General features: G+C 41.2%; 1 protein-coding gene across 2 annotated transcripts in view; it reads right to left on the bottom strand.

Annotated features, from left to right (window-relative positions):
- The window catches only part of ZZEF1 (zinc finger ZZ-type and EF-hand domain containing 1), a 114971-nt gene that overhangs the window by 29587 nt on the left and 61467 nt on the right, over nt 1-23917 (bottom strand). For both annotated transcript variants that reach the window (XM_075589988.1, XM_075589989.1), the window contains exons 25-38: nt 23595-23743; nt 16075-16315; nt 15151-15230; nt 14636-14720; nt 13043-13526; nt 12534-12698; nt 11321-11440; nt 10304-10465; nt 9270-9399; nt 6279-6417; nt 5340-5505; nt 3608-3870; nt 2626-2801; nt 148-319 (exon numbers count right to left, since the gene is read on the bottom strand). In XM_075589988.1, the coding sequence (XP_075446103.1) occupies nt 148-319; nt 2626-2801; nt 3608-3870; nt 5340-5505; nt 6279-6417; nt 9270-9399; nt 10304-10465; nt 11321-11440; nt 12534-12698; nt 13043-13526; nt 14636-14720; nt 15151-15230; nt 16075-16315; nt 23595-23743 (2532 nt within the window). The remainder of the gene's footprint in view (nt 1-147; nt 320-2625; nt 2802-3607; nt 3871-5339; nt 5506-6278; nt 6418-9269; nt 9400-10303; nt 10466-11320; nt 11441-12533; nt 12699-13042; nt 13527-14635; nt 14721-15150; nt 15231-16074; nt 16316-23594; nt 23744-23917) is intronic.

Below are 23917 nucleotides of genomic sequence, written 5' to 3'. Positions count from 1 at the left end.
GCATTCGGACATGTTTTAATAGATTTGAATACAGTATGTGCTGGAAATGCAATAAACATAAATGCTTTCATTTAACGATATATTCTGAATTTGAGTCCCTGCTGTAGGTACAGAGCAGCGTATTAATGTATTATAGATCTGTATTACATATATATCGATCTGCTGAGAGGTTTAGTTCAAAGTCATCCCCCTCATCATCTGGCCGGGCCTTGACGGATGCCTCTTTCTTTACAGAATCCTCTTGGGATGAATCCATTGACTCCACTGGACACTGTTCTTTTGGGGGAGGATTTATAATGTCCCCGGCAACACCTTTACCCTGGAGGTCACAGAAGCAAAGGACAATAAGTTATTAGGAGAGACAGAAAGAGGGGGGGGGGGGTTACTCCTGCTACTGCCTAGTTTTAAATAGCGGGGAACAGTGCACCCCACGTCTATGGGGTTTGATAGAGTATGTAATTTAAGCAAAATGTATGCACTCAATGTCTTGGAAGGTAAAATATAATAATAATTCAACAGCGGTGTGCAATTAAATTACTGTCCGGCAGTACGGTTTTCATTAAATATATCCAGGAGCAATTTCTCTATAATTAATTACAATACTCCGAACAACAAGTTAGATATCCCACTGCAGAGCTTTGAGGAATACTTTCCTAAAAGGAACAGATCCAAAAGCTGCACGGGAAATTCGGATCGGGGTTAAGCTTCTCGGCTTTTGCAATGTGAACATCACAGACTAAAGAAGGACTGCTGAGTTTTTGGTGCACTGTGAGGAAGTATCTGCAAAGGACTGAGTCCTTCCTACCCTGCAAACTCCATTGTGGTTGGCCGCCACGGGTGGCTCCCCAGAGAAGGAGGGAGTGCTCGACATTCATCGTTATCTGAGCCGGTGTGGTCCCAATGCTTGCACCCAACTTATGTTTGTGAGTTTTACTTTTTAAAAATATATATTTTGTCATAAAGCGATCTGCACTATTTCCGGTGTCCTCTATTTTTCCATGTCACGTTCCTGACGGACATTATCATCTAATCATCATCTGGGGTGGCCACTCCGAATAACCACACGGCTTATATTGCTCACAGTAAATGTGAGTGAAATATATATATATATATGTAAATCAATCTACTGTCATCATAATCTGTTGGACTATATGTGTATTTCTCCCCTTTTTTATATACCCTTGGATGTGAGTGCGCTCCTGACCTTCTGCTCTCATTACTCTTATGGACCTGGATTGAATCCATCCTAGGAGCAGCACCGATCAAACGACTGGATTTATATATATTTTTTCTTCCTTTCACCATCACCAGTGTGTTCACTTGGTTTTATTTTATTTGAAACGCTATTTCCTCTTGTCCTCTCTCCTAAAAGATTCCATAACATGTGGGATCCTTGGTGTACACAAGAACACTCCAAAACAAATACCGTTTCTTTAAACACCTCATTAATAAACTCACTTTGTACTTTCACAAGTCTGGATTGTCTAAGAATGCAACATGTACATGTGTTACTGTCTTTATATTTACTTTGCATTTACTTATAATCATATAAATCCCATCCACCCCCCCCCCCCCCCGCTTTCATTCCTGCACATTTATTATCCATGACCAACCTTAATGCACTTGTTTTGTTTTAGTTTTGGTTTAGTTTGTTTTTTAAAACTGCCAAATTCTCTTTATTTGGTAGAAAACATGTTTGAAAAGGTCAAGGAGTACCGTATTTGCCAAATTATAAGGCGACACCAAATATAAGGCGACCCTCTAATTTCAGAAGCTGCTAGTTTTTGGGACAAGTGAAAATTCTCATTACTTCAAAATGCCCGATATGTTTCTTTTAATTTCACTGTATCCACCTGTGGCAGGACGGCCTGTAGCCGAGGTCAGACAATAGTCCACACGTGTATTTTCAGGTTTAGAGCAAATGTTGAATGGCTTTTTTGCTCCACAGCATAACTAAACATGTGGGCACACTGTCCCCTTAAGGCATAAAGAAAACATTGCAACAAAATAAATACTGCTCCACATTGGGAGAGCTTACCAACACTGCAAGCCTATCTATCAGGCTGGCTGCCTAATCCATAACCAAACCGTTAACATACAACAAACAGTCCGAAAACAATATGAACAGTTCTTACTGTGGGTTAGAGTGGTACTTGTGAATCCATCTGCATAGCAGCTTGTCTAGGATCTTGTCTGAGAGCCACCTACTACAAGCAACAACTTCCTTATATGCCCTGCTGGTTATCAGGTGTCTGCTTACTTCCTGATTGTTCAGCTTTTCCTCCTGAGTTAACCCTCTGAGTGCTGGATGAAGCACTCAGACGTATGTCTCCCAGGCATATCTGTTAGTGGCTGACTTCACCCCGTCACCCCCCCCCCCCCCCCCCCATCTCTCTCTCTGTACCACTCCCACCTCCCCGCAGTAAGTGCAGGTGGCTGCTGTGTTGGTAGCACCCACCAAAATGGGACAGGCACAATGAGGAGAGTATGGGTTTTTCAACATAACTATATAAACGTATAAATCGGACCAATATGGTAGCTCCTTTGTTAAAAAAAATTATGTCTAATCATTTCAAGAGCCCCAGTAATATTGAACAGAAGTATAAGGGTGAAACTACTACTTACATTGACTGAAATAGTATTTATTGCCAGGATATCACCAGTGTGAACAGCCTTATTCATAACCACATCTTGATCACTCTCAGTAATGCCATCAGTGGAAGAGCTGACAGCGGAAGCCTCACTTTCAGAGCAGGATTCGCTGTTGTTCCACATGGAGAGTAAAGCCGAAACTCTAAGTCCTATGGAAACAACATCATCCTAAAATAAGGACACTACGAAAGTGACATGAACCATCAACATGTGTCATAACACTGGGCCAATTAAAGGAATTTGGCAACTAATACCAACAAAACTCCGGGAGTGATGTATACATGTGTGTATATGTATACATGTACATAGGTGTGTATATACGTATACATAGGTATGTATATTATGTATATAGGTGTGTATATGTATATAGGTGTGTGTGTGTGTGTTTATGTATGTATGTAGGTGTATAGGTGTGTATATATATATATATATATATATATATATATATATATATATATATATATATATATATATATATATATATATACATATATACATATAAATATACAGTGTGTTTGTGTGTGTGTGTGTGTGTGTGTGTGTGTGTGTGTGTGTGTGTGTGTGTGTGTGTGTTTTATTTGGACTAACAATTTATGTCATAGGACAAGCTTTCGAGAGTTCTCTCTTCCCCAGGTCAGCAGTACTGGTTTACAGAGAAATCTATGGCTAAAACAGAGGTTTGGAAACCTGAAAAAAACTGAGATTTAGATAAGGTACTGTAGGTGAGAAAGGGATGTTTGAAGGTGACAAGTAATAGCATGGAGGAGGAAGGAGATACAGTTAGAGTATATTCAACACCATATGATTCAGGCAACTAGATAAGATTCTAAGCTCTCCAGATCAGGCATTCATTGTACCAGCTCCGCCAGGTACAATTCTGCATATGGGTGTGAGCATGAGGACGTGGAAAAGTTAAAAATAAAAAATTACAAAAAGCAATCCAATAAAACCTCACCTTTTCCTTTCTGTGCTTTCATCAGACAGCTGGCAACTAGATCTGTGCAATTGGCCTGAAGGACCCGGGCACTGGACACAACACTGGGGTCAAGCTTTTCCCCCTCCACCTGTCCTTCACTAGCCAAGTCAGAGCAGTAGAGAGCCAGGGCAGTGAAGAGCAGCCAAGAATAGTTGTGTATGTACGGCTGGATTAGCCGCTGGCGGTCGCTAATTCGGCTTGTAACCATCGGATAAACTGTGATGCTGTGGGTTGGCAAATGGCTAAAAGAAGTGGAACAAATAAATGCTTTATGAAATGGTGTTTGTGTAGTACCATTTTAGCAAGAAAGGTACACTGAACATAGCCAACTCATTTTATGTATAAAAAGCTTAGTCAGACCATAATCTTTAATGTAAAGTTAAGTTAAAAGGGCAACTCATTTGAAAATAAGCAATTCAAGCTTGCGCACCTACAATAAAAATAACCAGTAATATTGACTACACCGTTCAAATGAACAGGTAAAGCACCGTGGTACTTAATGGAGAATAAAAACAAAATTCTGGTTTCTGTCAAAAATGACATGACTGCCTACTGCACCATTTAAACACCCCCAGAGATTTAACCACTGCTGTGAGTAAGAACCCTGATGGTTTTTTCACGTGGGATTGAGAACAGACGGGCCAGTTAGAATGTCGTACTAAGGACCATTACACAGGACACAATTCTGGGGGGTTTCTACATTTCTCCACAAAAATCAGCAAAAAATAAACTTATTTAAAAAAAAAAATTGCCTGTAAATTCCCCATTCAACATTTAAATAAATTAAAAAAAAGGGGGGGGGGAGATAAGACGTTAGTGATTTTATTCCCTACTATTTCGAAAATCTGGGAGTGAAGCAGAAGATTCAAACATCTTTATTTGCATATCACACAGCTTTTTGTACACACGCACAAACAGAAATAGAGGCTGTGACCATGTTTCCCTTCTCTCTTCAGGTTTCCTTACGCTATGTACTGTAAATAGCTTGTAGAGTGGAACCCTGGTTGATATCAATGTGGTTTATTTAGATAGGAGTGCAGAGTTTGACTGGAATAAGCGGTTACATTCATTTATAGTAATGCAAGTGGCTCATTAAATACTCACTACAAAAACATTTCAGGCCACAGTAATGCCTCTTCCAGCCATCCTCTCATAAAGGAGTTTGCTTGTAACCGGGAAATATCACGTTTTATGATTTTCAGACAGGAGTCAAAGGGAGCCATCACTGTGCCACCATAATTCATCATGCATAGTACAGTTTATAAATCAAGTAAAGCATTACATTAATGTAAAAAACTGTATATCTATGTATATATATGTACAGTATGTGCACTTCACTGTGTGTGTGTGTGTGTGTGTGGTGTGTGTGTGGTGTGTATATGTACACACACACACACACACATACACACACACACACACATAGATACATACCCACTAAACTTGTTCGGGTGATCATAAAAATCAACAACAAAAAACACGGGTAATACAAATAGTAATAGAGATTAAGGTTTAAATAAAGATACAAAAAAGTTTATTACAAAAGTGTCATATCACTCTCGCTGTATACTGTAGCGCACACACACATAATATAGATGGATACAATATATAGGTAGATGGTTACATATAGATGTGGAGGAGGGAATTTGTTTCTCCGCAAATATTAATGGCCGCTTTACATTGCACATAAAAATAAAAGGTAGCCCCCCAGTACCTGTCAGAGTGTCGCATTGCAACGAAACATCCGTAGCACAGGTCAAAGTCATCACACACATTGCAGTTAATTCTGTGCCCTATAATCAGGCCTTGGCAATGGTCACATGCATACTCCATATTAACCATTTCATGGTCATCTCCATGTCCCTCAGGCTTCACTCCACCTGCGAGAGACACAAGATCCTGCTGTAAAATCACGATGCCCAGTTTCATGCCATACATTTCTCTCACATTCCCAAATGACAGACGTGTCTTTCTGCTTCAGAGCATTTCTATGTAACCGCTGACAAAGCCATGGTGTACGAATGGCTTTAGTACAGGAGGCCACAGCAATTCTTTGTAGTGCGATGTGTGAAAGCTCTTCCGTCAACATGAACCATCTAGGACAAATATCACTTCATCTTTTCAGTGCCCAAAAGGTGTACATCCGGAAAAGAGCCACCCTCGGGGCTCTCTACGCTGTACGTCATTGCCTTTTGTAAAGTTTTCAGGGGCTGATCGCAGGCCAGACTGAAGGGCAGACCCTCCCATTCCTCTTCACTTACGGCCCGGACCCCAGAGCCCGAAAGCGATCACTCGGAAGAATGGTCATGAGATCCGTCAGTGCCACAGAGGTGGCTGGACGCTCTGGCGCTGAAGAGCTTAATCAATAACAATGGCTTTGCAATAGGTCAGTGGATATTTTCAAATAGAGTACACTTTGTGTTATCCTGTAATTAGTAATAAAGCAGATAACGTGTCTTTCATCAGGTCTATTTGGTATGCTTGGTACATAAAACAAAAATATATAATCAAAAGCACAGTGGAAATGACATTTTTGCATTGCTTTTTACCTTTAAGATGAATAACCACTATTCAGTTAAATGGGGATTTCTAAACCTTTGTGAGAAATAGATCAGTGAATATTTCGTTTTTCTTTGAGCTCTGCGCCCCTTACCCAGGAAGCAGGTTTTACATAGGTCCATGTCATTGCACTGCAGGCACCTGTAGCGATGCCAAGGTGCAATCTTATCACACCCATCGCAAGAGATTTCTACATTCAACAGGTCGCAGTAACGGGCAATAAACATGTGCATCTGTAACAGGAAGAAAGAAGACAGGGGCATCAATGTGTAACATGTCCCAACAATCCTACGACACAACAGTAACTTAGAACTTGCACTTTACGTGGAATTGTTTTTAATGGAAAAATGGAAGTTTGTGACAATCACATTACACGTATAAAAAAAAAATAGTTTAAGAACAAACTATCAAAAAGCGTGGAGAGAAGGTAGAGCACTGCTGAAAAAAGTAGGGCTGGAGGCTGAGTAGTGAAAATGAAAAATGCTTTAATAGAGATGCATGGTAGCAAAAGCTACATAAAAAGGGTCCTCTAATGCATTTAGCGCGAAATGCATTAGAGGACCCTTTTATGTAGCTTTTGCTACCATGCATCTCTATTAAAGCATTTTTAATTTTCACTACTCAGCCTCCAGCCCTACTTTTTTCAGCAGTGCTCTACCTTCTCTCCACGCATATTTGATCTACACAACGGACGGATGCACGCGTATATGGAGCATAAGGGGTCTATCATGTGAGTCATTTATCTGTATTTCTTACATTGTGACTGTGACTATAGGGTATTTGCATGGCTCCAGCCTTTGGTTCAGGACACCATCCCTCTCTATAGTGAATGCACTGGGAGTCCTTTTATATAGGGGCTGTTTTGTGATTTCATTTTGAGGGTGGTTATATGCTTTCTGTCCATATCAGGCTTTATTTGGTGAGCTATATACCCTGTCACATATATACATTTTTTCATTGATTTGACTCAACCCTTGACTCCTGGGCTATATTGCCTTAATTGCACTATTCTGGGAATTAGAAGCACCATACAGAGATTCATTTCTCATCCTTTGCTGAAACTATCAAAAAGGTTTTATTGCAAATGACGAAGCCTATTTTTGGGGGGAGAAAACACATTTCAAGCATTTGTTCTTGGAAGCCTTAAGCACAAATGTGTAAAAGTGGAGCCGTCATCTGTCAAAACGAGGAGTCCGTCTCTATGTGCCTTTAGCATGCCACATAGGTTCCACTGACATCTAAGTGAATGAGGTCTAGCTCAATAACAGACAAGCAGATCATTTTTACAATGAAACGTCAAAATCATCACAGGGGAGATCTACTGCGTTTTTGGCTAAGAAAATAAAGTACAAATCACTCCATAAGAACAGGGTAAAAAAAAGTCTTGTTAACGAATTAGATTAATATAAGTGTGTGCTTTGAAATCAAACCAGCACACACAGTGGATTAACCCCATCAAAGAAGGGTTTAACCCTTCCGTAGCCGGAGAGCCCAGCAATGCATGCTGCAGAAGGGTTAAAGTAGAGGCATCACAGGGTCTGAAAGCTGCAAGGTTAGGAGTTACAGCCATTCAGTGTTCTTTCCCCTCCGCCTGGCGCCAGGAAGTAAACTAGGCACCAGAGTATTACATTACTTGCGTGCAATCAAGTAACCGGTCACTCTAGGGCACTGCAAGTCTGCGTGGTCACTTACTCATCATTAATTTGATATAAAAGAGCTCCTCGTTAGGTTGCAGAGTATATTTGGACAGGCGATACTGCAGCACTGATGTTATTATAGAAATAGAGAAACACCAGGGGGCAAGGCGTTGCACCATTAGCAGAGGCATGGAAAACCTCTTAGTGGTAGCAAGGCGGAGAAGGAATTGCTTTATGTTTTACTTCCAGGCGCACGTGCCATTATCGAATGTATCTCATCCTAAAAACGGATGGGAAATAGATCTAAGCAACAAACAACAGTGTGATAAATAGGCACTCCCACAGAAACAAAGTATTGAGTGTTAAAAGAATCAGTGAACCAAGTGAAGAATAGTGATAAGACAATAATATTGTGTTGCTTCTGTGACTGTCTATATTTTTAAATAAAATAGTGCATACAGTGAATGTGAAGTCATTCAGTTGTAACCCCTTGCTCAAACCCGATGGTAGGCGTCATCGTCACTGGTCCCTAATAAGATAAAACGGTCTTCAATAGATTTGGAAGACCAAAAAGATGTACAGTAGGCATACATCATGAACAGTACAAAGATGGAAAGGGAATGGTTATTTACAAATTGACAAATATTAGGAGAAGGTGTCACCCACTGAACGCTAAAAGGTAAAGCATCAAAAAAATAAATCTAAACATTTAATCTGCACACAACTAACGTGTGGATCTCAATACCGCTGGATGTTGCTGCAAAGAGTAGTCAATGGGAGTAGAAGAGAAAAACATGCAGGCATGTCCATAAAACCCTTAGCACGATAGAGAAAATATAAACCTTAATGCTTGAAGTCTAGGAACACTTACAAATGCTGGAAACATGAAGTAGACTAGAGATGGTTGTTCTCTACTCTGCCTAAAGTAGTCCAGTGCTTCCACTATTTCAGAAAGGACACTAGGTTTGACAGACTACTTTTCTTGCTCAGGATTGGCAAGCCTACGGTTCTTAATAGCCCCAGTGAGTCCAAACATGTAAACACAGCGTTTCCAATGTGTAAGGGCAGCTTTATATACTCAGCACAGATGCACATTTTCTAGCATGTCTTGCAGTGGAGAGTTAAAGAGAAATACAACTCAGGGCACTTCAGATTTTAAACTAAATTATTAAGTCATTGGGTTCGACATTTCGATCGTCACAGCGACCTTTTTTAAGAGTGACTGGCAGTCACTCTTTATCTCATCTTGGATAACGGACAGTTAATCCCTGAACTAGGAGCCCCTGTAATTGTATGGTTTTTATATATACTTTTTGGTGTGCAGCATTGTTTATAGAATTTGTATTTGCAGTGGAGAATGGCACTGCCCAGTGATCTATAATAAACCCCATAGTAGCAGTAAATAAATGAGCCATTGTCATCACAAACTATGAACGATGAATCCTCACCTTCCTTTTAATGTCTGGATCAGCTGCAGCTAGCTTTTCATACCAGGTTTCAAACATGCCGTCTTTGCATTCCTCCATCCACACAAGGTTCTGTCTATAGTCTGTTCTTTCGTCCGCTTCTTCCCACTGACTGAAAAGAGAACAATCTGTAAACCTACATTGAATATGACCGGTCTACCAGCTGACAGACCAGTCATTCCATTTTCTGCATTTTTGTCCGACAGTTCAGTTGTTTTCCTTATACTTTGTTTCGTGTTGGAGGGGCCATCAACAATATGCATAGCAGAATCTGCAACTAAAAGGCTAAAAAGCCATGAACAGGTGGCATTAGGAGGTGTAGTAGAATTCAATCCTGAGGGTAGCAGTGTATTTTCCACTTTTTTAAAGCAGAGCGTTCATTTTCTGAGAGGACTCTGAGAGATGTTCTTTATTTGTATTTCCTACAGTGATCGGATTTATGCTGGTCTTCTATATCGGAGAACCAATTGTTTGATTATTTTTTTAAAGCATCAAATCAACAAGATTTAACCCATTCCGGATATCACTGTTTCTTGTTCATATCTGGATTGCACCATTCATTTGTTAAGTAAATCACTGTAATAGACTTCCTTTGGTAAATGCAAAAATCAGCATTGTACATTCTTTCTATTTCACCTTTATAGTGTGCTGCCACTGAATGCAAGGTTTACGCAAAGTCTTGACATCTAATTTGTTGCTGGTCAAGGTTACACAACACCGCAAGATCTCTGAATTCACGGTCTACTGATCAACGGTCAATATTTACTAAGCTGGCTTAAGCAGTGTCCCCCAACTCACCAGGACCATTGTTTAACCTCTTCCTTATTAAAAGGTGTTACATTTGTGCACAGAACTCTCACGTACTGGACTAGACGATACGTTAACTTTGCATCACCTTCGAGATCATCTTCAGTAAACATCACAGACTGGGAATGGGACTATTTTCTGCCATAGAGAACTAGTTCATACGTTCTAGTTTTGTAGCTCGTGAAAATGAATGATGAAACCGCACGTACCCCAGAACGCTGTCATGGGTGCTTATATTCTCCTGCGACATGGTTAGGAGAAGGTGTGGGAGGTCTATACTGACAAAGAAGAAGAGATCCTCCGGTTCCCAGCTCATATCAATCATGTGGAGGAGAGACGTCTGCACACAAGATAGGCCTGGGAGCAGTGAACTGCGGGAAGATAAATGAAATCATTTATACAACTAGCCCAAAACAACTCTGTCTACTTGTTAAAATGGCTAGAAGTCAGAGGACAATGTTAGGAGCCCATTCACAATTAAGGACCAACATGCATTATACAGATGTAACCTATGATATATCCCAATAGAAATTAAATTATCACAGAGATTGGCACAGTATATATCACACAAGAGAGAACCATAAAATGAAGCCTTCTATATCTGTAGTTCAGCCCCCTTAAAAACGCTTTCGAGGACTGCTGTTGGTCCAATAGTGGTTTTTGTTTGGTGCTATTTTCAACCTACGTAATTTATATAAAGGACCAAAAATGTTGTTAGTTATGCATATACCAGATATGGATGTCCTATGTGTAGGGAACAATATAACGTTTGTGCCTCCTTATTGGTCACTGTAGGGGGACAAAATAATATTATCTTCTATATAGTTATGGAATAAATGGAAGGCATTCAAAGTTGCCGAGGTAAGACTTTGAAGACGCTGAACAGTAGGTTATGCACAGATCTCACCTACATTGCCATTTGTCATTATATAGCTTAAAGCCCCCGGAGTCTGAATCTCCTAGCTCACACTTGGCTTACTTTATCATCAAGTCTTAACTGAACATTCACCTTTGTGTGGAAGCATATTAATAACCTCTGAGCATTAAATACACCACACGCTTGCCTTACACACACCCCTTTTCTGCAACATAAAAAGATCCCTTATACATCGTCAATAATTGATTTCCAACCTGCCGATTAGAAATCAATTCTAGATTATTTCCCCCCTTGTTACTGGACATCTTGCAGAATGTTGGTTAAAACATATTTCATGTACAACACATACCGGTCATTAAGGCTGCTGAAACTCTTCACAGCATTAACGAGGAGCCCAACAAGTCGGTAGTAGGATTTGCGAATCTCCCGCTGCAGCTCAGCCCCACAGCCTTCTAAGTGACCGAAATAGCTAAAACATAGAAAAAAATCAAGCTGCTGATGGCACAAACTTCTATTGTGCTGTATTTCTACTTGTACAGTACCAGTTAGTGCATGCAGGGCTTCACATAGATATTATACAAGACATGATAGAAGAATAAACCAATTAGGGATATATATAATAACGCATACAAGTAATCACTGGGAGAAAGGAGTCCTTGTGTCAAAAATCTAACAACCGTACTGGTTTATTGGGAGACATACAGACAGGAGAACATAAGGCTACGTTAAGAGAGCAAGTGAGTGGATAATTTACAACAGAGACTGTAAACAAAGTACCAGAGACACAATTACTAATATATGGGTTTTCAATACACTGAAATGGGAAGTGGGTTTTTTAACACCAACACAATATATCAGTACATTTTAGTTAATGCCACCAGAAACCGACTCAGAAGTTCCACTAGGAAGGCCAGGTCCATATTAGCAACGTGCTCGCAAGACAGCGCATGGCGTCACGTGCGACTGTACTTGCAGCGATCCGTGGCCTGCAGGGTTGCGCTACGGGGGGCGTGGCGAGGGTGTACTGAAGGCGTGCCAGGAGGCATGGCCGTGACGTCACCTGAGCAATTCACCCTCATAGGCTGAATCATGCACGTGACCCGGCCATCGCGTGGCAAATTCAAACAAATTTGTCTCGCCACCCCTCAGCGCTCATGTGCAAGCGCAGTCTATGGCCATGCATATTGCCCTTAGTTTATGGCGTGAGCGATGTCACTCGCGCCGCAGCTCTAACTATGACCGCAGCCTTAGCCATGTTCAAAAAGCTCCATGCCGGCCTAACTTTAGCACGACTACCAAGCAGCAGTCAGTAAACTATTGCTATTCAGTAAACTATTCTCATCTGGGCAAAGGATACATAGGACACATGCAGACTGTCCGTTCTAAAACCCTACTCATTTCAACGGATCCCCTTAAAGTGGTCAAGGAAGCAGCACTGCTGCCATAAAATTTTCTAAATGTTTACTCCACTATTCCCTTCACTTAAATAAATAGTCTTACATTTCTCCCCCCCTCCCACTCAAGTTAAACAAACCTATTATAAATATCTGGGCTACACTTACTTTGTGAAATCTGTCTGACAGGAAAGCAGCTCCAATAAAAACAGCACACAGGGGGGCTGGAAAAAGTGAGGCTGTCCCAACGTCTCCAAACACGCCTGGATTGTCTGTAATACTTTGAGGATGCTTTCGGCCTGGGCTTTCCGTAAGGACAGGACCTGTAAAATGCTACAGAAAGAAAAAAGTACATTTTGGCCACGGATCAAAAGACAAAAATATATCGTACCAACTCTGCTAATTAGAGAACGGTTTCACTTTAAGGAGGTACAGTAGTTGTATATTGCCCAAGTATTCTCTTACAGAAAATTATTTGGTGTACTATGTACCATAATTTCTTCAACATTTCTTCATAACCGTTAGATTTTTGCTCCAAAGTATAATTAGAATTCATGTAAGTTTAAATAAGAGATATGATTGAGGATTATAAGATGGCATTGTTCTGAATACTTTTTGCTAAAGTCATTCAAATCTAAAAATAAACGACACAAAAAAAGCTTTTTGCAGTTTGTCACCTTTCATGGGAAACGGTTGGATCCTTGACAAAGTCCAAGACGCTCCTCAGCATGGGGTATTTTTCCTTTACCGTTGGCACCACCTTGGCCTCTTCCATTGAGCGGAAAGAAAGCAGCCTAAGTCTTGCCCGGTTAAAGGGGGTTTTACGTGTTGGAGTGGGAGGTGGGGATGAAGGATCCTCCACGTTCTCAGTGTTTTTAGATTGAGACCCTGCTGGTGTGTCATATCGGAAGAGATCTGGTTCCTGTCTTTTTTGAGAGCTGGGGTCAGGTATTTGAGACTTCCCGGTGGAAGCAGGCTGAGGTGTTTCAGGAGAGTCAGTCGCAGCTTGAAAATCTTCTTCTACAATGGAACTTTTTCTCCGACCTTCTCGACTGTGTAAAAGGCAATTGTCCTCTGCTGAGTGGCAGCTGTCTAATGGCAGCCTTAATCCCGCTGGTAAGAACTTCAGCAACAAGAGGCTCTTCTCAATACACTGTTTTGCTATGGTCACAAAAGAAAAAAAGTTACATTGGCACATTCGACTACATACTGTAATACAGTATAATATTTACATTGAGCTTATTTGCTTATGGCCTTCCAAATTCAGCCACACCTGGTAGTTACAAGTAAAACAAAACTTCTTGTTGGAACTTTATATTGTCTGTTAGTGCAGTCAAGAAGTCTGTTAGGACATCTCCTAGGAGAACTCTACATTAATCTAAGCAGAATACTAGATTGAAATAAATGCAGTATTCTCACGCAATGCATATTTATTGCAAAGGCTGCTGTGTTATGGTAGTGGCAAGATTCCCTAGTGACTGGATCAACATGTATAAATTGCCTGTAACTAATGCTGTTGAATCACAAGTTATAACCTTGAATAACCTTTGGTACACACATTATTTGTACAAAGTTCCAATGATTAAACAAGGGAGTTTTTAACCAGGACTGTATACAAGATCAGTCTATATTACATCACACATCCTATTGGATAAAGGAAGTGACAAAAATGAGAGCTGCCCCAGTATAGAAAAACAGAGCTATAAAATTCACCGATACATATAAGCCAGTCAGACATACACTGCAACTGGTCATTCCACCACTCCTGATCCTTTAAACATAGCTCATAATCATGTTGCCGTATCCCATCTCTTCAAAAGAAAATGTACGGATTTATACCGGCATAACAATGAAGGCACAAGATCAAAGAGCTAGTCTATGACCCAACAGTAGATGCCGTCAATCATGCTTTAAGCTAGAATGCATAGTTCACTCCATTTAGCGAGATCATAAATGCTATGAAAGTCTACAAAAAGGCAATTCGATTGCAGTCCTTAGGAACTGGGAACTTCCTTTCCCTCCCGTCTTAAAAATAAAATCCTGATCATCACAAACTCCCTCTTGTACCACGAGTGGCTCAATACAGGCAGCTTCGTCTTGGAAATTATCTTTGGACAAGATTTGGCAGGTTGGAGAATGATCTAACAACTTTTTATTTAATGGGATTGGCAAACTGAAAAATGTTGGGAACTATTAGATGGATCTTATTTATTTTGGTCTACAAAAGAATGCGCGAGTGGAAGAGAGAGGTATATTCCCAAACTACTCACCCAAGGTCTCTGGGTTAATTTCAGGCATTTCCATACTAAGCTTGTCACTTCCACTGGGGTGGAGAGATTTCTGTTTCATTTCTAACTGTGGAGAAAAACACACATACATTTTACACAAGAACACTTCTTAAAAGAAAGAATGTTGAAAGTCCGATTTGCTTTGCTGGTAGGGATGTGTATTGTAACAAAACAACGCTTTTAAATAATGATATTGCTTTCCTTAGTTGCGTATTGCATTACACTAAATCGACGACATGGTCTGTCTACGCTAAAATGTGAAATCATATATTTAAATGGCTTATCACTTCAAATGTATTTATCATGGGCACGGATTTCATAGGCACAATTTAAATACTACAATATACAATATTTTGTTATGCAGATAACATGCAATTAGAAGGATAGACTTCCTAGACCAAAGTTTCACATCATCCCTTGTGCATTGTGCAAAAACCACTCAACCCTAAAATGCTTTTTTTTACATTTGTATATTTAAAATTGAAATCCATTCTTACCATCCATATTCTAATCCCATCTGCCAATGCATACACCTGTGCAAACTCTTCACACAACGCATGATTTCCTCCACTGAGAACTGTGAAAAGACAAGCACAGGCTAAGGTGTCGGAGTTGAGCTGGTGGTGCGTGGGACTTTTTTCTGTGTCAGAGGTACCGGTGTGGTACACTCCACTGGACATATCCTTTATGTGTTTCTATTTTAGTCATTAAATTGTTTTGTACGTTAGTACATCCTGGTTTGGTTCCTTATCTGGATACATATGCCTGTGTAAAAGCCATTGGGGCGGTGTGCTGTCTCGGGAGACCATTATTATAGGAGGATCTCATTGGTGTGATACGTTTGGCAGATGAGTCCTGCTGATACCTGAAGGAGGGGTTCTCGGGCCAGTTCATCTGAGTTTATGATCACTGCCCATATTGATCTTTTATTCTGTAAGTGTAGACCTTTATTTAGCAGGGTTTTCTATACCAAAAGAGATTACACTATGTTTTGTTTTTTGTCTTTTCTCTCCTGAGCGCTTTAGGTCCTTTTCTGGCGTGTGCTCAATAATGTAAGACTTGATCGAAGTCATTTTGATCTGGCGAGATTAGAAAATTGACATTGTGCGACCATTATGATCATATTTGGCTAACTTTGTTGGTGATCGTTTTGTCTCCGATTTTCAAAGGAGTGTGATTATTGGAAAGGTATGCAATGCATAAACAAAATATCTGCCATGGGCACTTCCCATTACCAAACACAGGAGAACATACAAATGAACAAAGACCCCCAACCAGCTTTGTATTTACCGTCCCATCCAGACAATAAATTACTTTAGATCACCATCAGGGTTTAACCAAATGTGACATCTTCTTCCTCCCTGTATCAAATAATGCATCATAATGCAGACTTCAATAAGAACACAAATCAGTGTATTTACCATATTTTTGCACTTTTCCATATAATTCTGGGGTGAGATACACCAGGGCGGCAAAGGTGCAATTCACGGCTTGATCAACCGAAGAACCACCCACTATATCACTCTTTGTCGGCTGTTTCCTAAACGCCTGCGTGAGTCCTTTGAAAAGCTCAGAGTTAAGGCCACAGAAATCCTGGGTAGGATCTGAGTTTGCAAAGTCAAGGAGAAAGTTACGACAGTCATCTGCATGAGAGTTCTTAGTCTGGAAATAAAATAATAATGTAAAAAATCATTTACATAATATCAGGTGCCAACACTTTCAGCTCAACCCTACTCCTGCAGTATTCATATCATTTTCACGCAGGTGCCTGGTAACATGCCCTAATAATGAATTACTTGGAGCTTCTTCACTCGCATTTAGTATTCACCTTCCTTTCCAGGTATAAACGATGAACTACATAACGTGGGCAACGAAAATTACAACTCTTCATTGATACGGAGCAAGAGGGGTACATGCACAGCTATAATAGCAGTACCTTTACCAATACTGTTCTAATATGATGGTAACGAGAACCCAAAGAATGAAAAAAAAAAAATCAAATCTAAAGTCAGGTACAAGCCGATCTGCTATATTGTGCATATCTGCCAATACACAGCATATAATGTCAAACTTTTGGCAGAGCCTGCTATCCATGGCTAAGTTCACTGACATAGTAATTATAAAATGGACTACACATTCCCACACCTTATCCTATTTTCAATATGTCACATACATGGAGCACTTACTGTAGTGCCGACGAGTATTCTAAAACATATCTGGGGCTATCACCAACAAGACCCAGGTACATGCTGGGTACATGCTGCAACATTTCAGTAACATTTCTGCACAGACTAATGGCCCATCAGATTAACAGCGGGGGTCCCTGGCAGTTTGAATGGGACTGCCAGGGACCCCTGCTGTGTTAATCCGTTGGGCCATTAGTCTCTGCAGAAATGTCACTGAAATGTTGCAGCATGTACCCAGCATGTACCTGGGACTTGTTGGTGATAGCCCCAGATTTTCCAAGGCAAGTTTTAGAATACTCGTCGGCGCACCTGTAAATATAACCATTTTGCTAACAAGAGGCCTGCAACGAAAGGGTCATTAAAAAAAATAAAAAAATAAAACTCCCACACATTTTCCTTAGTTACATACATACATATATATATATTTGCTCACATGGATAAATATACATATGGGAAAATTTGGCTTGATTAAAAAGTATTTTCCTCCAGACCACCATGGCAGAACACAACAGGGGGGCGGGTAAGCCCTGCCTCCCGAGATAGGACAGAAATCTTTGTCTGGGATAGGGTTAGGCAAGAACCATTTCCAACAATAACACTATTAAGCAATGCATCATGATAATATTGACTGTCAAATATCTGTTGAATAGGAGGCATAGAAAACAACACTAAAAACAGAATAAAAACAAAGCCTCCGTAACAGTTTTAAAAACATTTTTTCGTAATCAACGGCAAATATTATTTAGAAGGTACAGTATTTCGTTTTCACATTACAAATTTAAATAAACTACATTTTAAAATAAATGAAACACCCTTACCCCCATCCCTCCACATCGGAATAAAGTTAGGAGAATGTGTTAAAAACTGGGCAAACCTCTCCTTGAGGTAAGGCAATAGTACGTCTTCGTCTCATGTGGGTGGCTGATATATTAGCATCATTTTCTCCTGCACATCTGATTACCCTCAAAGCTTCTCTAACTGCTGGGCTTTTCGGCCCACCGTGTCGATTGAGATGTCCCACGCGCGTTTCGTGGAACCGGTCAACTTCACCAGGGTGTGGGACATCTGTTCCTTGATCTTGATCGACTTCTTTCTCTCTCACTCTCTGCTCCTATTTGCCATAACTGAGACCTGGCTCACTCAGTCTGACTCTGCTCTGGAAGCTGCCCTCTCCTATGGTGGCCTTTCCTTCTCCCACACTCCGCACCCTGATGGCAGGGGTGGAGGCGTGGGGCTCCTGCTCTCCTCTCTCTGCCGCTACCGAACCGTTCCTATTCCTCCCTCTCTTGCTTTTCCCTCCTTTGAGGTTCACACAGTCCAGATCTTCTCTCCTCTCCCGGTCCATGTGGTGGTCATCAATCGCCCACCTTCCTCTACTCATCCCCCTTCTGCCTTTCTCTCTCACTTTGAATCCTGGCTCTCTTTCTTTTTCTCCTCAGACTCCCCTGTTCTTCTCCTTGGGGACTTCAATTGCCACATTGATGACCCCTCTCTCCCTTGGGCTTCCCGCTTTCTTTCTCTAACCTCTTCTTTTGGCCTTCAACAGTAAACTGAAGCCAGCACCCACAAGGATGGACACTACCTAGACCTGGTTTTCACTAAAAACTTCTCTCTCTCCGATTTCTCCATTTCCCCTTTTCCTCTCTCTGACCATCACCTCATCTCATTTTCGCTCTCTCGCTTCTGTCCATCTCCATCTCGCCTTCGTTTTTGCAGAAACCTGCACTCTATTAACCTACCAGCTCTTGATTCCACTCTACGCTCCTCCCTCTCCTCTCTCAGTTCTGCTTCAGACCCTGACAACCTGGTCAGGAACTACAACTCTGCCTTATCTTCCTCTCTTGATCTTCATGCCCCGCTTTCTCTCTGCCGTCCTCGCCCTTCTAACCCCAGACCCTGGCTAAACTCCCACACACGCATGCTGCGTTCCTCCACTCGTTCCTCTGAACGCCTCTGGAGGAAATCTCATACGCTCGCAGACTTCATTCACTACAAATTTATGCTATCCTGTTTCAACTCTGCCCTCTCTCAGGCTAAACAAACCTACTTTTCATCACTAATCAACATGCACAAGTCTAACCCACGCCGTCTCTTTTCTGTCTTTGACTCTCTACTCAGACCACCCTCAGCTGCCTCCTCTTCCTCCTCCATCTCACTTCAGGACTTTGCTGACTTTTTTAAGGAAAAGGTGGAATCCATCTGTTGCCTCCTTCCATCCCACAATGCTTCCCAACTCGCCTCCTGCCTTTCTTGACTCTTTTTCCGCTATCTCGGAGGAGGATGTGTCACTGCTGATCTCCTCTTCTCCCTCTACCACTTGCCCTCTTGATCCCATTCCCTCCCATCTCCTAAAACCTCTTGATCCTTCTATAATCCCTATGCTCACACAGATCTTTAACTCTTCCCTCTACTCTGGTACCTTTCCATCCTCCTTCAAGCATGCAACCGTTATACCATTACTCAAAAACAGCAAGCTTGACCCTACCTGTCCTTCTAACTATCGACCTGTCTTCCTCCTGCCTTTTGCCTCCAAACTCCTTGAACGTCTTGTATTCTCTTGATTGCTACACTTTCTCAACACCTATTCTCTCCTAGACCCTCTACAATCTGGCTTCCGCACTGCTCACTCTACTGAAACAGCCCTCACTAAAATAACTGACGCCCTCCATGCTGCCAAAGACAGAGGTCATTACACTCTGCTCATATTACTCGACCTCTCTGCAGCATTCGACACCATGGACCACCCTCTTCTCCTTCACATTCTCCATACTCTTGGAATTCAGAATACAGCTCTATCCTGGATCTCATCCTACCTCTCCCATCGTACTTTCAGTGTCTCTTTTGCCAACACCTCCTCCTCCTCTATTGATCTCTCTGTGGGGGTATCCCAGGGCTCTGTCCTGGGACCCATTCTCTTTTCTCTGTACACACTCTCTCTAGGTGACCTAATCACATCTTTTGGGTTTAAATATCACCTCTATGCTGACGACACACAAATTTACCTTTCAACCCCTGACCTTACACCTGCTATACAGACCAAAGTTTCTGAATGCCTCTCTGGAATATCATCCTGGATGGCCATCCGCCGACTGAAATTTAACATGGCAAAAACAGAGCTCCTTATTCTTCCTCCCAAACCTGGCCCTACTACCTCCTTCCACATTGCTATTGGAAATACGATCATTCACCCAGCAGCCCAAGCACGCTGCCTAGGGGTTACACTTGATTCCTCTCTCTCATTCTCCTCTCATATTCAAAACGTTTCTAAAACTTGTCGCTTTTTCCTCCGCAATATCACAAAGATACGCCCTTTCCTCTGTTGCTCGACTGCTAAAACTCAGTCCCTCATTCTCTCACGTCTCGATTACTGCAACCTCCTGCTGTCCGGACTTCCTGCCTCTCACCTGTCTCCCCTACAATCTATCCTAAACGCTGCTGCCAGAATCACTCTACTCTTTCCTAAATCTGTCTCCGCATCTCCCCTCCCGAAATCCCTCTTCTGGCTTCCGATTAAATCCCGTATCTCACACTCAATTCTCCTGCTCACTTTTAAAGCTTTACATTCTTCTGCCCGTCCTTACATCTCAGCCCTAATTTCTCGCTATGCACCATCCCGACTCTTGCGTTCTTCTCAAGGATGTCTTCTTTCTACCCCCTTTGTATCTAAAGCTCTCTCCCGCCTTAAACCTTTCTCACTTTCTGCCCCACACCTCTGGAATGCCCTTCCCCTCAGTACCCGACTAGCACCCTCTCTATCCACCTTTAAGACTCACCTTAAGACACATCTGCTTAAAGAAGCATATGAATAGCACTGGATAATCATGGACACATGATGCATAACGCTTGGCCCCCTGCAGACGCACTTACTAGAATTCCCTCCTACTGTCTCTGTACGTTCTCCCTACCTACCAATTAGATTGTAAGCTCCTCGGAGCAGGGACTCCTTCCTTAATGTTACTTTTACAGTATGTCTGAAGCACTTATTCCCATGATCTGTTATTTATATTATTTGTTATTTATATGATATGTATTACTACTGTGAAGCGTTATGTACATTTATGGCGCTATATAAATAAAGACATACAATACAATACAATCTTTACCCGAGACTCTCCTGGACTGCACTTGCAGTAACACAGTAGCTACAGATACAGTATGTGCTATCTGTGAAGCTCAGTCTTGGTCTGGCTGTGATAAGTGTAACTCCCTTAAGAGATTTATTTAGGACCAATAGCCACCCCCCCCCACCCCCCAAGTTGACCATGGGTACCACATCCCCTAACAGTGAGACGCGGAGTATGGATACAGAATACGGCTCCCCATCTTTTCCCGCGTGGAGGATTAAAAAAAATTCCCCAGCTGCTCTGACGCCTGTGGTCAGACATGCTTGACAGACGCTGAGCAGAGGAATCTCGACCAGCACCGGATCCGTGGGATCTGGGTGAACTGGCTTAAAAGATATTTTTTCATGTAAGGGCATTACTGATCTAATGTTATGTGTTTTACCAGCAAGCTTTAATACACCGTGTCCCTGCGCTTCTCTTTTCTTTCCCATGATTGCACCTAGCTATTGAGCCATCCAACAGCTGCGGGACACTTCTCTACAGGGGAACTTTATCTGAGCAAGTAGGCTCGTGAAAGAGAAGATCCTTTTATTGACACCAAGTCACTTTTTGTATCTTTGATACAGTATCACAATAGGACTGTTTTTTCCCTACAATGTTTATATATTCTCTTAGTGAATATATGGACACTTTTTGAGTATTCTATTGCGGGACGGACAAATCAGGATGTGTATTTAAGCATCGTACAGATTTGCTGCCACAATGTAACCACCAGGATCACAAAAATTTACTACAACGTGGATAATGTCATCTTGAAATGTTCTCTTTTTATGAAATAGCTGGTAACGGTCATGTCCAAACAGCCCTAAAGCTGTCATTTGCATTTCAGATAATAGAATAAGTGTTTATTTCCATTTTTTATTGGTTCTTACATTATCACTGTTGCTTGGTTGAAGGGGGTATACTGCTTTGTCCAAGGCCATCTTTTTAGAGGACATAGAGGCAATGGAGTCACAGTTAAACTTTTGAGGATCAAGTCGAAATCTCTACAAAGTCGTCTCTTTCTACCAGATGATCGAACGCACGGTTGGAAGTTGTATGCAATTGATGAATTGTGTGGCTTACGTGACATTCCCCGTTGCCATCAATTTCCTTCTTAATGAGCACACTGCGCTTTTGTCCTTCGGCTCTAATAATCTGGACCATGGATGATGGGCTGCATGTTTTGATACCCTGGAACCCACCAAATCAACCATGGCAGGATTTTCCTAGGGCTGCTGATCAAAGTGATGCAATAAAACCTACTCAATACGATTAGTTTTATTATTCGATTGCTGCCTTTTACAGTACTCGTTCAATTAATATAACCGCTATCACTGCATTAACCAACTTAACTGGAAAATTTGAATATTGTGCTCCAATGTTTCCCACTGCATTGGATAGAGTCTAAATTCACTCTCCATGGAAAAATCCACATCAGAATCAGCGGACTCCGAGTCTGGAAAGTGCCACTCTCTAGAGCAGTGTTTTAAACCAGGGTACCCAGGAACCTCGGGCCTCTCTAAAGGGTTTTCCTGCAATTTTCTGGTCATTTGAAAATTGTATCAAATACAGAAGAATGTACAATGCATCTGATTACAGAGTTGCTATTAGAGATGGTTGGGGTTCCTCAGAATTTCACTTAGGGTTCATTAACCAAAAAAAGGTTGGAAACCACTGGTCTAGGGGCAGACGGAATCCCCAATGCATAGTTTTTGATATTAGAACCTTGGAGACTTGCAGACTAAAAAATTACATTACCGAGTCAAACCATGCTAAATCCTTAGAGTTAGATGAGATGGCCTTCATTGCCATCTGGATAAACCTTTTTACCAGCCTCCTGCAGGTAAGAGAGGCATTCTGCCACTCTGCATAACTAACGTCCACATCCCAAAGAGCTGGACACCAAATGGAAAGAAAAAAAAAACGTTTCTCCTAACTCCCGGTTAACCAGCCTATAAGAAACAAATATATATTTATTATACAGGGTGATGAGCTATCTCCAAGTAGAACCGCAAAAAAAAAAATATGCGAGCTGGGAAGGAGGAGGATACTCCTTCATACAGTACAACGCCTTGCTCAAGATTCTAGTCCTACCTCAGGAGATAAAGCCTATTTAGTCACTGGTGTTTTCTGCTGGGTGGATATGAAGGAAAAAACACATACTGTACCTATAGTCATTGTAGAGGTCAAACTCATTAAGTACATTTTTGGCAAAAACTCATGGAATGCCCTCCTTGACTTGGAATTTCTTGATATTGCTATTGAAAAACTCATTAGACACCTACTTTTCAGAACTTGTCATATCAAATTACCTTTCCTTTTCAATACAGAATTTTTCCGGTCAAAAGGAACATTTAAATCGCCTTTTCCTCAGTACTCAAAGAATGTAGTTAATGGCTTTTACCTCTACGACGACGATTTACAAGTCAAACTGTACATCTAACGAATAGAAAAATACTGCCAAACCGAAGAGAATTGTACTTAAGTACCTATAGGTTGTCAGTTAGCATCAGGACATCGAATGAGGACCAGAAGTTATAAAAGGTGGGCTTGTTTGAAGATATATTTTAGATGGTTATAAAATTGCAGCTTTACTCCATATAGCTTTATAGCCTATTTTCAAGTTCCAATAAAAGTAAAGTGAAATACCTCTTTACTTCCTTGGTGCGGACACAAAGATAATGTTGTGTTTGAATCAATATCTGCGCACATTTGATGTCTGAAGACGGGTTTCCATAATGGAGATGCAACAACAGATGTCACCTTGGTCGGGGACAGATAGGCTATCGGTCCCAGCTCTAGAAAAGACGTTTGCAATTAGATTTTGGCTTCCGATCCAGGATTTAACATGCCTCCCCACAATGCATTACAATAGTTTTAAACCTTTTAAGAACGGTGAAACCTTTAAAGTATTTAAACCTTTAAACCCTTTATAAATATAGAGTTTCTTTCAGGAACTGAAGCCAGTTCAT

This window comes from Ascaphus truei, chromosome 3 (assembly GCF_040206685.1).
Source record: "Ascaphus truei isolate aAscTru1 chromosome 3, aAscTru1.hap1, whole genome shotgun sequence".
NCBI classification, from domain to species: domain Eukaryota; kingdom Metazoa; phylum Chordata; class Amphibia; order Anura; family Ascaphidae; genus Ascaphus; species Ascaphus truei.
Note: the sequence above shows the minus strand (reverse complement) of the source record. Positions and strands in the feature narration are given on the sequence as shown.